The 15,161-nt window shown below is 37.5% G+C and overlaps 2 protein-coding genes across 5 annotated transcripts in view; one reads left to right on the forward strand and one right to left on the reverse strand.

The window, feature by feature from the left end:
* Positions 1-11,412, reverse strand: part of PREPL (prolyl endopeptidase like) — a 28,467-nt gene extending 17,055 nt beyond the window's left edge. For 3 of the 4 annotated variants that reach the window (XR_004255176.1, XR_004255175.1, XM_032215225.1), the window contains exons 1-5: positions 11,311-11,412; positions 9,727-10,082; positions 7,719-7,847; positions 6,638-6,707; positions 1,584-1,787 (exon numbers count right to left, since the gene is read on the reverse strand). Coding sequence is in view for 2 of the 4 variants with exons in the window: in XM_032215225.1 (XP_032071116.1) it covers positions 1,584-1,787; positions 6,638-6,707; positions 7,719-7,847; positions 9,727-9,933 (610 nt within the window). In the remaining 2 variants the exon portion in view is untranslated. The remainder of the gene's footprint in view (positions 1-1,583; positions 1,788-6,637; positions 6,708-7,718; positions 7,848-9,726; positions 10,083-11,310) is intronic. The other variant, XM_032215226.1, reaches the window with a different exon arrangement.
* A 196-nt stretch (positions 11,413-11,608) lies between these two features.
* Positions 11,609-15,161, forward strand: part of CAMKMT (calmodulin-lysine N-methyltransferase) — a 252,636-nt gene continuing 249,083 nt past the window's right edge. Inside the window, exon 1 of the mRNA XM_032216941.1 lies at positions 11,609-12,244. Coding sequence (XP_032072832.1) covers positions 12,113-12,244 — 132 coding nt within the window. The 5' untranslated portion in view covers positions 11,609-12,112. The remainder of the gene's footprint in view (positions 12,245-15,161) is intronic.

Genomic DNA, 15,161 nt, shown 5'->3' on the forward strand with positions numbered 1-15,161 from the left:
TCTGTGGCATCTCTTGTAACAACTGTCACAAACTGCTTTCCCCCACATTTAAGCTTTGTAGTAATTGTTACTGCTTATAGTTTTTGTATATTATTTCTCTTTAAAATGCCCTTCCCAATATGTACATATGTTTCAGTTTAGGACATTTTAAATATTTAATAAAGTGGACTGAAATCCAAATATAATAGGACAGTGTGAATGTTGGATTAGAATTAGGAAGAACAAGGTTTAAATTTCCACTCAGCCATGAAAATTCAGTAGATGACATTAGGCCAGTTGCTACATTTCCATCCAACCCAATTCACAGTGTTGTTATTAATGACACAAAATTGGAGAGTATTATATATCCTTCAATTCCGGATAGGCAGAATAAAGGTAAAGGTTCCCTTCGCACATATGTGCTGGTCATTCCTGACTCTAGAGGGCGGTGCTCATCTCAGTTTCAAAGCTGAAGAGCCAGTGCTATCGAAAAATGTTTCTGTGGTCATGTAGCCGGCGTACTAAATGCCGTGGCCATGTGACCAGCATGACTAAACGCAGGGACATAATGGCTCACAGGGATGCGGTGGCTCAGTGGCTAAGACACTGAGCTTGTTGATCAGAAAGGTTGGCAGTTCGAATCCCTAGTGCCACTTAACAGAGTGAGCTCCCGTTACTTGTCCTAGCTTCTGCCAACCTAGCAGTTCAAAAGCATGTAAAAATGCAAGTAGAAATATAGGAACCATCTTTGATGGGAAGGTAACAGTATTCTGTGCACTTTCGGCGTTTAGTCATGCCGGCAGTATACATATGAGCAAAATAAAAAATAAAAAATCCCAAAGTTCATTTGTGTGAATATAGATAAAAGTTATGTTTTATTATACTTACACCCTCCTATACTGATCTTTTGGTAGTTTTTACAGGAATACTTAACATCTTAGCAAATTGAAACGCCAGCGTCTTTTGAAAAATGACATTTTAAGCAAGTTTAATTTGTTTCCATTTGTGGAAGAAGGAAATTTCAACTGCTCTTAATTTCGACACAAAACCAAAGTGTAGGTTTTGTTATATGGAAAGATTCATTAAAACTAGTGAAGTAGGGGGCTGCTTGATATAGAATTATACATATCCAGATTTAGAAATATCTGAGTGTTTCATGAGAAGAATGAAACGAGCTTTGTTGACACAAGCTCCTGTTCGTATCTATTCTGAAATCAAGATAAACATACAAAGTGTGGGGAACTTGCATTGGAACACTGTACTTGTTTTCCCATTTACCCTAATTTATATTCTCCACCCAACCTCAGAATATTCGGCAAATCTAAAAATTATGAAACCATAACCAAGTGGATTTAACATATTGTAACAGACTTACACGTAAGCAAAGAACCAGGTTTAAGAAGGCTGCATTAGTTTAGCACAAGAGATTTATGCGAAGTTATGCAAAACTCTTATGCAAGAGTATAAGAGAAATGCTACTCCAAGAAGAGTTTAGGCAATAACTTCCTCTGAAAGGCTTGATTCAGCACTTCCACATGATTATTTGCCCATGTGTCTAAGACACTTTCACCTGGATGCCCATTCCCTTTTTACTAGATGCTTACCGAAGCTAAATGCATTTGGGATAACACATTCCACTTTTGATATTGGATGTAGTTTCACAATAATACAAGCACATTCTTCAGAGCTGGCACTTTTAATTCCAGTAGCCATATATCCATGATCTGAGGAAATTCGGATTTTGTGGATGAAAGAATTTTCAAATGGTAGCGCTTCTGTGCTAAGTAATGCTTCGTAGTTCTCTTCATCTACAATACATAAAACAGTCATGTTAAAATGGGAGAATTAGTGCAAAGAATCATCAATTTTTCTGCTATCCCGCTGAATATGTTTATAGATGTAATATTTTGTGATTAATTTGTATATACAGACCTTGATTGTGCTAAAGTTACTCAAATTCAATGATATGAATTTATGACCAATTTGTCATTGCTTTAATGGATGTGGATTGATTGATTGAGCCAAGATGATATTGATTCTTAGCAACCACATCAATTTTCTCCATTAATCAACTGTGATGGATGGACCTTAATCACAGTGAAATAGGCAGGACTGTGGTTATATACTTTTTATTTCAAAAATTCTACTTTAAATTTTGTGCAAAAAATGAAAACAAAGAAACTGTTTTTGAATGTATTTTATTCCCTAATCACATCCAAATATATTGGCAAAGTCATGGAAGAGATATGACTCCACTTTTTAAAAAGATAGCACAAAATTAATTGGTTATTTTAAGTACATTTTCCCATGCTATTTATTTTTTAAAAATAAAATAGCCACTAAAATGGTATGTGTGTGGTATATGCTTATATAACTGGCTGGCTGAGGGATTCTGGGAGTTGAAGTGCATACATCTTTTTTTTAAAACCATTTTTTATTTATTTTTGAACAAAGACAAACAAACATAAAAATAAAAAAAGGCATCTTCCATTACAAATTGTAGAAAGTGTGTCAGTTGGTTACAGTATTTCCATGCATCTCTTGGTTTGGTTTGGTTTATTAGATTTATATGCCGGCCTTCTCCCAAGGACTCAGGACGACGTACAACATTAAAAAGAAAACACATATTACAAAAGTTAAAAAGAATTAAATAGAATATCCCAAACAAACCCAATTAGAATTAACAATAACATTTTAAAAAAATTCAATTAAAATTAACAATGATCAATAATTTATTTTGTTTTGTTCAGGCCAGGCTGGCTTGCTGGAAAAGCCAACTTTTTAGGGTGCATCGGAAGTATCCAGGGGCAGCTCATTCCAGAGGGAAGGCGCTCCCACAGAGAAGGCTCTCCCCCTGGGGGTCACTAGCTGATACTGTCTGGCTGACGGCACCCTGAAAAGGCCAATTCTGTGGGATTGCACTGGACGGTGGGAGGCTACCGGTGGCAGTAGGTGGTCTCGCAAGTATCCTGGGCCTAAGCCATGGAGTGCTTTAAAGATCATAATTAGTACCTTGAATCGCACCCGGAAGACAACCGGCAACCAGTGCAGGCCACCTAAAAGGGGTGTAACATGATAACTAGCTGCCCCCATGATAACCCGCGCAGCTGCATTCTGGACCAGTTGAAGCTTACAGGTGTTCTTCAAGGGCAGCCCCATGTAGAGAGCGTTACAGTAGTCAAGGCGAGAAAGGACAAGGGCATGAGTGACTGTGCACAGAGCATCCTGATCCAGAAAGGGGCGCAACTGACGTACCAGGCGAACCTGGTAAAAGGCCCCCCTGATCACGGCTGTCAGGTGTTCTTCTAAACTAAGCCGCATATCCAAGAGGACGCCCAGATTGTCGGCCCTATCTGAGGGGGCTAAAATTTCTCCCCCTATCATCAAAGATGGAACAAGATGCACAAATCGGGATGATGGAAACCACAGCTATTCCGTCTTGGAGGGTTTGAGCTTGAGCCTGTTCCTCCCCATCCAGATCTGCACAGCCTCCATCACATCGAGGGCATCGTTTGGGTGGTTTGGGGTAGAGATGAAAAGTTGGGTATCATCAGCATATTGATGATACCGTACCCCAAAACCATGGATGATTTCACCCAGTGGTGTCATATATATGTTGAACAGGAGAGGTGAGAGAACTGACCCCTGGGGCACCCCACAAGTGACGCGCCTCGAGGTCGATCCCTGCCCTACAGTCAACACAAACTGCGACCGATCAGACAGGTAGGAAGAGAACCACCATAAAACGGTGCCTCCCACTCCCAACCCCCCGAGTCGTCGCAGTAGGATACCATGGTCGATGGTATCGAAAGCCGCTGAGAGGTCTAATAGGACTAGGACAGAGGAACAGCCCCTGTCCCAGGCCTGCCAGAGATCATCGACCAACACGATTAATGCCATCTCCGTGCTGTATCCGGGCCTGAAACCTGTCTGAAATGGATCCAGGTAGACAGCTTCATCCAGGAACTGGGGAAGCTGACATGCTACCGCACTCTCAACAACTTTCGCTACAAAGTGAAGGTTGGAGACCGGACGATAGTTGGCTAAAGAAGCTGGGTCCAGGGAAGGCTTCTTAAGGAGGGGCCTCACCACTGCCTCCTTCAAGGTGGTGGGAAAGAACCCCTGTCTCCTCAAAGCATTGGTAATCGCCTGGAGCCAGCCTCATGTCATCTCCTGGGAAGCCGAAACTAACTCTCTTCCATAGTCATCACCTGCTTTTCATATCAAATCACATATTTTAAATTCATATATATTCATGTATATCACGATTATTATATCTCAACCTTAATTTGACTATAATTGTTTTTACATCTTTTTATATATAATATTCAAAATCTAGAATAGGATTATGATAACATTCTATTAAATCATCCTAAAATCATCTAATCACAATACATCTTTATAACATATTCTAGATAAAGCTTTTAAACCTCCTCTCATATTCTCCATGTGTTGTTTATATAAATGTTTCAAATTAACATATCTATATGTATTGTTATCATTAATAATCATTATTTAACTATAGCTATTGTCACTTCATTTTATACATACTACTAGTAAACTAAATTTAGCTTACTTTTATTATACATTTTCATTGCATCAACCTGTATCTTTCCAGTAGTAGTGCAGTCTTATATCTCTTGCCATTTGTAGCATTAATATTCTAGTTACTTTCTTAATAAATCTTGTATGACCCTCTCTTCACAACATGTTGTTCCTTTTGTATCTCATAAAAGCTCAAAACCCAGCATTTGCTCTTTCCATCAGCTTATCTTTGGTTATCATTGGTGCTTCTGTCAAGATTTCTCTCCTTATCTCTGTCAATTTTTCTCTCTTTTCTTCTTCTGTGCTTTGAAGTCTGGGGTAGAGTTCCAATCCATCTATCTCCCCTTTCCATATTCCGCTCTTGCCATTACCAATCACACTCACTTTTTTGTCAGTATCCACAGATTTCTTATCTCTTTGCTCATTTTTTTTCTTCCATTTTTTGAACTCTATCCTCCACATTCTTCATTTGATAAACATCCTCAGTTTTTCCATCAAATTTTTCTGTTTTGTATTCCATATTCTCCAATCTCTTTTCAATTCTCTCTTTCCCAACTAATAGATTTTGAATTTCAAACATAATCATTTGAAAAGTTAGAGGATTTTTTCCTGCTGCGCCATTGTTCCAATTTTGCAGGCACTGCCACCATAGGATTCAAGGCTATTTTAATAAACTTCAAACAGGTTCATTTATTATCTTTCAAGTCAAAATGTTGTCTTCCCTCCAATAACTAGTGATAGAACTCCCAAAAAGCACCTGTATAAACAACTTGTGCTCTTCCTACTATCACTCTCAGTAAACAAACTGAAAGAACCTTGAATCTCAAGTGATCAAAGAGAAAGAAGAAAAAAACAATGTATCCAGCCTCCAGCCTCTAAGTGGCAGTGTAACTGCTTTTCCTCCTGTTGTTACAACCCTCTTTATAATCCTTATTATCTTCTTTATATTCCAAGTTTAAGAAAGAAAAAACCTTAAATGAAGATCAAAAACAATCCAATCAATCCAATCAATCATCATAAAAAAAAGGAAAATTTTAATCCATAGGTGTAAGCAAAAGTGAAAAAAGAAGAAAAAATTAATCCATTCAGTTTAAAAAATAGGGAGCCTTTGCAAAAATTCCATCCATGAAAAAAAAAATAGAAACAAGATAACACACTAAGTTTAATGTAGATTAATTTCGCTGCTTACAGTCTTCTATCTTCAATTTTAATTTAACTTAATTTTTTTTGGGGGGAGGGATAGTCTCTTTTTCTAATAATGAAATTTTCTCACCAAGTCAGCACACTTTCTTTTTTCATTTTCTTCCCGTTCCAGAGCTGTCCCAACTTCAGCAGCTTCATTAGGTGTGTTTCTGTCGCTGGAAAAAAAGGCTATTCCTGGATCTTTCAGGGACTTTGCAGTGTCCCTGAGATCAGCAGGAGGTGCCCTTCTCAATCACCGTCTCTGCGGGATGGTTTAGGTACGAATGGACCGTCCAGCGGCAGAAATATCGATTGTGATCTCGGAGCACCAAGATTGCACGTTGTGCCGTCGCGACGTCAGCCCCTTTCCAAAGTGCACACATCTTAAAGTTGCAAAGTATTGTACTATATATTATTCTATAATTTATGTGCTGCACAATTTCCAAATTGCTAAATAAAATTACAACTCTAGAAGACATAATTACTTTATTGCATGGACATTTATGTTTACTTTTAAAAAGCTAAATTTGAATGAAATTTGAGTCAAATTTATCCCTTAAAAACATTCTCTTGTGAATGGAGTTTGATTCCTGGAGTTAATGGAATTGGTTTAAGTATCCTACTATCCTCTCTGAGATTCACAAAGGCTCAAGCTACTTACATACATTCCGAATGAAATATAATTTTAAAATAAAAATCTCTTACGCCTAAATGCAAGGTCATAAACCTTGTAGTATGAGACCTAAGATATGTGGCCTCCTACTCAAGCTTCTCTCTGATTATTTGTGGTCCTAACCAATTTTGCTGAGAATAATATATCTTTTCCTGCCTAATGTAACACATTGTTTTCATTAAAAGTTTCTTTTAATTTATTAAAGCTATATATGCAATGACTAATAAATAAATAAATTTAGTAATATAATAATCATACCTACTTCTCCTAGCTTTGAACGAAATATGCAGCCATTCTCTTCAAAGTAAATATAGTCTCCAAACGTAATCTGTTTAACATTAACATAAAAATGGATCCATTACAAAGCATTTAGAATTATGTCATTATCTATAATTACATTTTGTCAAATTTCCTGTACAATAAACTGAACTTTTTTAAAGTCCATGGAATTGGTATATAATTAGAAAAAAAATATGCTCCTTTATAGTCCTCATGTAACATAAAAACTGTAAGATTTAGCATTCTCTCCAAGGTGTTCTCCAGATATACTAGGATTACAAGTCTCAGAATCCTCAATTACTGCCAGGCAAGTATTCTAGTAAAGGCAGAATTAGAATCATAGAATGATAGGGCTGGAAAGGACCTTGGAGTCCTATTAGATTTATAACTTGTTCATTCAGAAGCTCTCATGGTCCTTCCTCCCATTATTCCCTACAAGAACAATCATATAAAAAAGATGATGTTGAGAGCACAAAACTGGCCCAGAGTCAACCAATAAGTATTTGCTTTCCTATGCAGGTCTTTAGAAAAGTGTAGGTGTTTAGAAAAATATTTAGAACTTGGCAGAAACAAATGGAATACAAATGTACAGTATAATAATGAAATATCTTAAAAAACCAAATAAGCAAAAAAAACCTCTCCTAGTGAAATTCAAAATCTTTATTGTCATTGTACTTAAATACAACAAAATTGGTTGCTCATGATGGACACATCGCAAAATGGTTTTATTTTGATGAAAAAATCTTTGTCACATTGGTTTTAAATCCTGGTTTGAAGAAATCTCAATTTCATTTTTCCAATGTATTCAGTAGATAGACCAATGAAAATTATTCTCCTTCAGTCTCTCAATCTGTAGAATTGGACCAATAATAATATGTTATAGATGTATGGTGGGGATAATATGGAAGTAATGCACATAAATTATTTTGAATGTTTAAATGAGCTATGTATATGTGGACACTAGTAAGACAAGTGTTATCATAGAGACCTCTTTAAATAATTTTCAAAATATTATTTGAATCAGTATCATAAGCAAGCTAGCAACTTTTATAATACTTACCATCAGTCTATTTAGAACTGATGAATGGCTGTCATAGTATTTTTCCAATTTTTGTTTAATCCTCTCTTTCAAATCTATGTAGTTTGCTGAACAAACCTTCCAGTTCTTTTGCTCTGCTTTCAGAAGATCCTAGGAAAAGATATGAAATACTAAATGTTAATAAGCAGGATTTATTTTACAGTATACAATCTGATATTATAAACCAACTAAGATACCCTTAATAATTTTGTATATACTATTTCAGAAAATTAAGTTAATAATCAGATATGTTGCAAAGCTATGGGAACTGTTTTTTAAATTGAATGAGTCTTCTTTATCAGTAATATGACTATTTCCTTTGAATTGCAAATAGCAGATTTGGAAAGATGTTCTACTTTTTCTTAATTCTGAAAGAATTAATCCTTCTCTTCCTATGATCTCAATGCTGTCTAGAACTACCACTGACTGCTATTGATAACGCAAGAATGTGAATATGAATTGTGTTAGCAAAGTCAATGTTTAATTTGTTTCTAAAATTAAAGACTGTCTCCATTTTTCCACACAGATAGCCTCGCAATATGAGAGCTAAATAGGTACTTAATTTATTTGCTCATGGCAAGGCACTGTATCCATTAAGAATTATATGGAGCCTTTGAACTATGGACAATTTATAACATTTCAATACTTGCATACAAATTCAAGGACCAATCAATTGGGTTGAAGGTAAAGTAAATGCAATGTGTATAATGATATCATTTGCACATGCTAGTAATGCATAATGTTATAATCTGCAAATTCAATTTGGTCCAAGAGGCTTATCTATTCTTCTATTATTCTGATACACTGCTAAATGGTAAGACTTAATCTATATTTGAAAAAATAATAAATTGTAAATTATAAATGTAAGGAAATTATGGCAAAAATATATTAACTACTATATAGCTGAAAAGATCTTAGCAATGTTAAACAATTGTTTAACATTAGCATTGCTACTGTATTTGTTTGTTTGTATTCCACCTTTATTATAGTTATAAATAATTTAAGGTGGTGAACATATCCAACACACATTCATCCTCCTAGTTCCAATTATCAGTCTCTTCTTGATCTAATATAAAATTTAAATTGGATTAGTCCGACTTAATACAATAGCAGAGTTGGAAGGGTCCTTGGAAGTCTTCTAGTCCAACCCCCTGACTAGGCAGGAAAACCTATACCGTTTCAGACAAATGGCTATCCAACATCTTCTTAAAGACTTCCAGTGTTGGGGCATTCACAACTTCTGGAGGCAAGCTGTTCCACTGATTAATCCCATGCTTTTTATTTCCTCTAAACTCCATAGAAGATGGAAACTTTAGAGATCCCTTTTGATAGTCCCCCAGTTCTTAATTCAACATTTTCATTCTATCAACACAAAATGTAGCTATTTGAATTAAATTTTTCACTACAGAATTTAGAAATTGTCTTTGGCAGAAATGAAAAAAATATCTCTATTGCACTGTATGTTGCTGGATTTCCAGTGTATAAACAATTTTTTTTTTAAAAAAAAATGCTGGAATAGCAGAACCCAATGTTATTTTATCTTTAAAATTTCTATCTCGTCCAACTCACTGTCCAATTACAATTGAATAGCAACAGCAATAGCACTTAGAACTTATATACCACTTTCCAGCCCTCTCTAAGTAGTTTACAGAGTCAGCATATTGCCCCCAACAATCTGGGTCCTCTTTTTACTGACCTCAGAAGGGTGGAAGGCTGAGTCAAACTTAATTGAGCCTGGTGAGATTTGAACTGCCAAACTGCAGGCAGCCGGCAGAAGTAGCCTGCAGTATTGCACTCTAACCACTACACCACCATGAATCCAGAACAGAAGCCCAAAAAGTACGTATCATGGTCTTACAAGCATATTTGAAAATTCATTTTCTGCCTTAACTATTTTAACGAGTCATTGACACAAGGAAAAAGGCAGTTTTTGTGTAATTGTGTAAGGGCCAAGATTTATTGGCCTGAATTATTTATTCAAATAGCTTACCTTGCAAGCAAAAAGCCTCCATGACTGAATCCTTCCCTGGGAATAAGGAACAATGCATACATTTCTAAAACATGTAAAGAAAAATACCTGTTGCTTTGTTTGACTACAAAATCTTACAGATGAAGTGGACAAGCATTTAAAGTGGTTCATGAGGTGGCCAATACTGCCTTTCAAAAAAGAAGGAAAATATTTAATGCCTGAATGCATGATGACAAAATATTCATCTTGCTTGATTCTTCATTCTTATTTTGAGAACTGTTAAAATCCAAAGTAATAACAAATCCAAGTAAATTAGTCGCAGCCAATAGATGTTTCACTTTCAAATGAATACAATCTTCAATTCTACTGGTTCAGACCTAGAGGAGAAAAAATAAATTATATTTTTAATGGAAGAGAAATTATAAACAAAGCTGAGACTTTTTAACCTTACTGGTTTCTAAAAACAATACTGGCATTAAAAAACACACTAAAATAATACTTAATATTTTCAAAAGATATTGCTATGTCCAAGTCTCTGCTTATTGCCTGGAGAAATCCTTGCAGTTTTCTTGGCAAAATTGTCATTATGTCCTTTCTGGGACTGAGAAAACGACTGGCTCAAGGTCACATAGCTAGTTTTGACCTTAAAGTGGGACTACAATTCAGATTCCTGGTTTCTAGCCTCTAACCACTGCATCAAATTGGCTCTTCATTCCATTTGTCAAAAAATAGGTCACTATTTCACAACCAAGAACCCCAATATAATTTTACTGAATCTCCTTAAGGATGGCAGAAGATTTATAGCAAGAATTTAAGGAGTACATGCCAAGTGCTTTATTTGCTACAAGAACCTCACAGGTTTAAGGAATTAACTGACCCAATATTTCCAGTACTGTAATCTCACAATTGTACCAGTGAGAAAGAATGCTGCAGGTCATCAATGGCTAGACTGATTCTTTATATCAATTTTTAAACTTTATGTAATTGTTACAATAATATCCGTTCTACAATATTCACAACACAGATACTCATTCCTCTATCTTTAATCTGATTATTAAAATGTCCACAATCCATATTTCCAGCTTTTGATTCTTGTTTCTTGTTTTCCAATTGAGATCTTCAGTTCAGTTTTTGCTATCTTTCCCTGACTCTTTAGATCCTTCTTGTACCACTTTTGGCTAAGGCATGGTTAAAATTAAATGGCAATCATGGTATCCCTAAGGTAACAAGCATTCACCTGGGGGTTGGAAATATGTATATGTATATGTGTGTGTATGTATGTGTGTGTGTGTGTGTGTATATATATATATATATATAAGTCTAGAGGAATTTAGTGGGCTCTAGTACGTATCCCTTACTATAGCAGGTAATTGTGCAGTACAACACTTTAGAATTGCATACTTAGTCTCAACTTTTTTGCCCTTACAATTGAAATTATCATTTTGTGCTTTATCACAACATTTTAATTCGTAGATACCGGGGGATATCGAGCCTTCTTTTGGCTTGATTTCTCGCTTCAAACTGTTTTAAAACAAAGCATCAGTTATCTCCAGTCACTGGAACATATTAACCAAACCAATAGGAATATTACGACCAACTTTTTACCTTTTCATCACTCTGTAAGGAGGAATTTAACAATCCAGAATGAAACATGAATCTCAGGGACGGCGACAACCAATTTACTGTTGATCATAGACAAGCAGCAACCGAAATGGCGCACAACGATGACTTATTAAACCGGCGACTGAAACCTTCATCCGCGTACACCGCAGTGCTTGCCCATAATCAAGATGGCAGTCGGCGGCGGTTTTCCGGAGTTTTCGCTTTGCCCTTTATCAACATGGCGATTTCCCGTGCCCGCAAATAAAATGCGGAATCTCCATTTTGGTCTGGGGCGCTGAAACGCCGCCCTTGATTCGCCAAGGTCTGAAATTGAATGGTGGTTTTTTGTTTGTTTGTTTGTTTTAAACGTTAAAAAAAGTCATGTTAAAAATCGGGCAATGTTTTCCTCTACCGTGACAATAAAAGAGACGACCTTAGCTCTTCGCTGCGAGAAATAACCCTTCAGTAACTGCATTCTTTCTCCGGAGCCGGGCTACTGTCAAACGTCCGCTTCCTTGCCCGCATCAAAGATGATTCCGTCCTCTTCTCGTGCTCCTACTTGCTCAATGGGAGGCTTTAGAAACTCTTGCTGAATAAGGTTTGGGCAAAAGCTTCCCAGCCCTGAGGGCTGTTTCTTGTACCTGGGTCGCTACTTTCTGGGGAGGCGACCGGTCCCCGAGTAAGTTTAGGGCTACTCTTTTTGGACTCCCCCCCCCCCCGCTTTCATTTCACGATTTATTTTTTAGCGCGCTCGTTCAAGTTTTGAGTTAGGAGGAGAGGGAGAAGGGAGAACTACAGCATTAGCATGGCCGCAGAACCCTCCCCGAGCGCTTCTCCTGCTCCAGCTGACAGGGCTCAGGCAGAAAACCAAGAGGGAGACGCCGGGGAAAGGAGCAAGCAGGCAACCGCCAAAGCCCGCTGGACACTTCTCAGACAGGTATGAAAAGTCAATGGCCGCTTGTCGCCCCCCCGTCCCCGTCCCCCACGGGAACCCTGCTGCATCCCCTGCCATTTCTCTAGCATTGCAGATGCGCAATGATTTCGCTCCTCTTCCTTTGCATATAAGTTATTGCTGCCTCTTGTTTCACTGATGAGGCGGTAAAGCTGATCTCGAATGACGCCCCCAACAGCTTTCTTGCAAGCTAATAACTGGCCGCCAGGGCAAAGGGCAGAACCGGCGATTCTCTTGCAGCTCTCACATCTTTTCAGGGAGATCCTGGCAATCTGCGTTATTCTTTTTATAATCTGAGAAGCAAGCCCCGAGGGAAACGGGTCTGACTGACAGATAAACTGGACCTATTCTGCTTCGGTTCTGAATGGCGATTCTTTGTCAGGGGATTTCCTGCTCTGAAACTTGCTATCACACCTGCTTTTGAGAATGAAAGGGCTTAACTTTGAGTTTGAAATGATAGTAACAATAATAGAATGGCTGTGGCAAAAGAAAGCAAAGGTAGTAGCAATAGTAATAGATGCCTTGGGTGCATTTCCAAAACATCTGGAGCACCACTTGAACACCTTCGACATTGACAAAATCACCAACAGTCAATTGCAAAAGGCAGCTTTACTTGGAACAGCTGCGACAATACCTGTGACATCTGCCAATTTCAGTTCCTAGGGAAAGACTTGATAGATGGATAAAAAATACCAAATCCAGTCTAAACATCTGTCTGATTTTGTAACAGACATAATAATATATTATCATAGTGCAACACACAACAGTGTTTTGTGCAATAGTGTCGTGCAAAGAATGGAAAGTTATTGTATGTTTGTGTACCTGTTCTGTGACGCAAATACTGGTCAGTGTAATAGCTGATTCTCATCCTGTAGTTTATTTAATACAATACAATAGCAGAATTGGAAGGGACCTTGGAGGTTTTCTAGTCCAACCACCTGCCTAGGCAGGAAACCCTATACCGTTCCAGACAAATGGCTATCCAACATCTTCTTAAAGACTTCCAGTGTTGGGGCATTCACAACTTCTGGAGGCAAGTGTTCCACTGATTAATTGTTCTAACTGTCAGGAAATTTCTCCTCACTTCTAAGTTGCTTCTCTCCTTGATTAGTTTCCACCCATTGCTTCTTGTTCTACCCTCAGGTGCCTTGGAGAATAGTTTGACTCCCTCTTCTTTGTGGCAACCCCTGAGATATTGGAACACTGCTATCACGTCTCCCCTAGTCCTTCTTTTTATTAAACTAGACATATCCAGTTCCTGCAACCGTTCCTCATATGTTTTAGTCTCCAGTCCCCTAATCATCTTTGTTGCTCTTCTCTGCACTCTTTCTAGAGTCTCCACATCTTTTCTACATCGTGGCGACCAAAACTGAATGCAGTATTCCAAGTGTGGCCTTACCAAGGCATTATAAAGTGGTATTAACACTTCATGTGATCTTGATTCTATCCCTCTGTTTATGTAGCCTAGAACTGTGTTGGCTTTTTTGGCAGCTGCTGCACACTGCTGGCTCATATTTAAATGATTGTCCACTAGGACTCCAAGATCCCTCTCACAGTTACTACTATTGAACAAGATACCACCTATACTGTACCTGTGTATTTCATTTTTTTTTGCCTAAATGTAGAACCTTACTCTTTTCACCATTGAATTTCATTTTATTAGATAGTGCCCAATGTTCAAGTTTGTCAAGACCCTTCTGTATCTTAAGCCTGTGTTCTGGAGTGTTGATTATTCCTGCCAGCTTGGTGTCATCTGCAAATTTGATGAGTTCCCCATTTATTCCCTCATCCAAATCATTGATGAAGATGTTGAAGAATACTGAGCCTAAAACAGAGCCTTGGGGTACTCCATTGCATACTTCCTTCCATGTAGATGCAGTTCCATTAAGGACTACCTGTTGAGTGCGGTTGGTCAGCCAGTTATGAATCTATCTGGTGGTGATGCTGTCCAACCCACATTTTTCTACTTTATCTAGTAGTAGGTTATGGTCTACCTTATCAAATGCCTTACTGAAGTCCAAGTAAACTATATCAATGGCATTCCTCTGGTCCACTAATTTTGTCACTTTGTCAAAGACGATATAGTTCAGTGGTTCTGAGATCTCATCTGCCAGTTCCTTCAGAACCCTGGGATGTAATCCATCCGGTCCTGGTGATTTGAACTTGTCTAGGGTACACAGGTGCTCACTTACCATTTTCTTCCCTATTTCAATTTGTGTTCCTAATCTGATTTTTGTGGTGCTGTTTTTGATAGACTGGACTGTTTTATTCCTTTGTGTAAAGACAGATGCAAAAAAATGAGTTAAATAGTTCTGCTTTCTCCCTGTTGCTTGCCACTTTCTCCCAGCAATGGACCAATTGTTTCCTTAACCTTTTTTCTTCTTTTTAAAATGTTGGAAGAAGCTTTTTTTGGTTATTTTTTACTTTTGTGGCAAGCCTTTCTTCATTGTGAGCCTTTGCTTTCCTTACTTCATCTTTACAGGCTCAGGCTATTTGCTGATATTCTGCCTTAGTTATGTCCCCTTCTTTCCACTTTTTATACTTAACTTTTTTGTCTTTCAATTTGCCAGAGAGTTCTTTATGCAGCCATGCTTTTTTAGAATATTTTTTCATCCTGTTTTTATTCCTTTTATAAGTAGCTCAAGGGTACAAATATATTTGACAACAACTCTCTGTGGTAGGTTGAGCTGAGAGAAAATGACTAGCCAAAGTCACACACTTACTTTCATATTTAAGATGGAAATAAAACTCATGGTTTCTTGGTTTCTAGGCCAGCACCTTAACCATTCACTAAACTGGTGCTTTCCTTTCTTCTTGCCAGATGTTGTTCCCTGCTGTAAGGCATACTATAATATATGGAGCAGCACTCACTTGTAGAATGTTGTACGAAAATGTAAGTTGT

Source organism: Thamnophis elegans, chromosome 4 (assembly GCF_009769535.1).
Source record: "Thamnophis elegans isolate rThaEle1 chromosome 4, rThaEle1.pri, whole genome shotgun sequence".
NCBI lineage: Eukaryota > Metazoa > Chordata > Lepidosauria > Squamata > Colubridae > Thamnophis > Thamnophis elegans.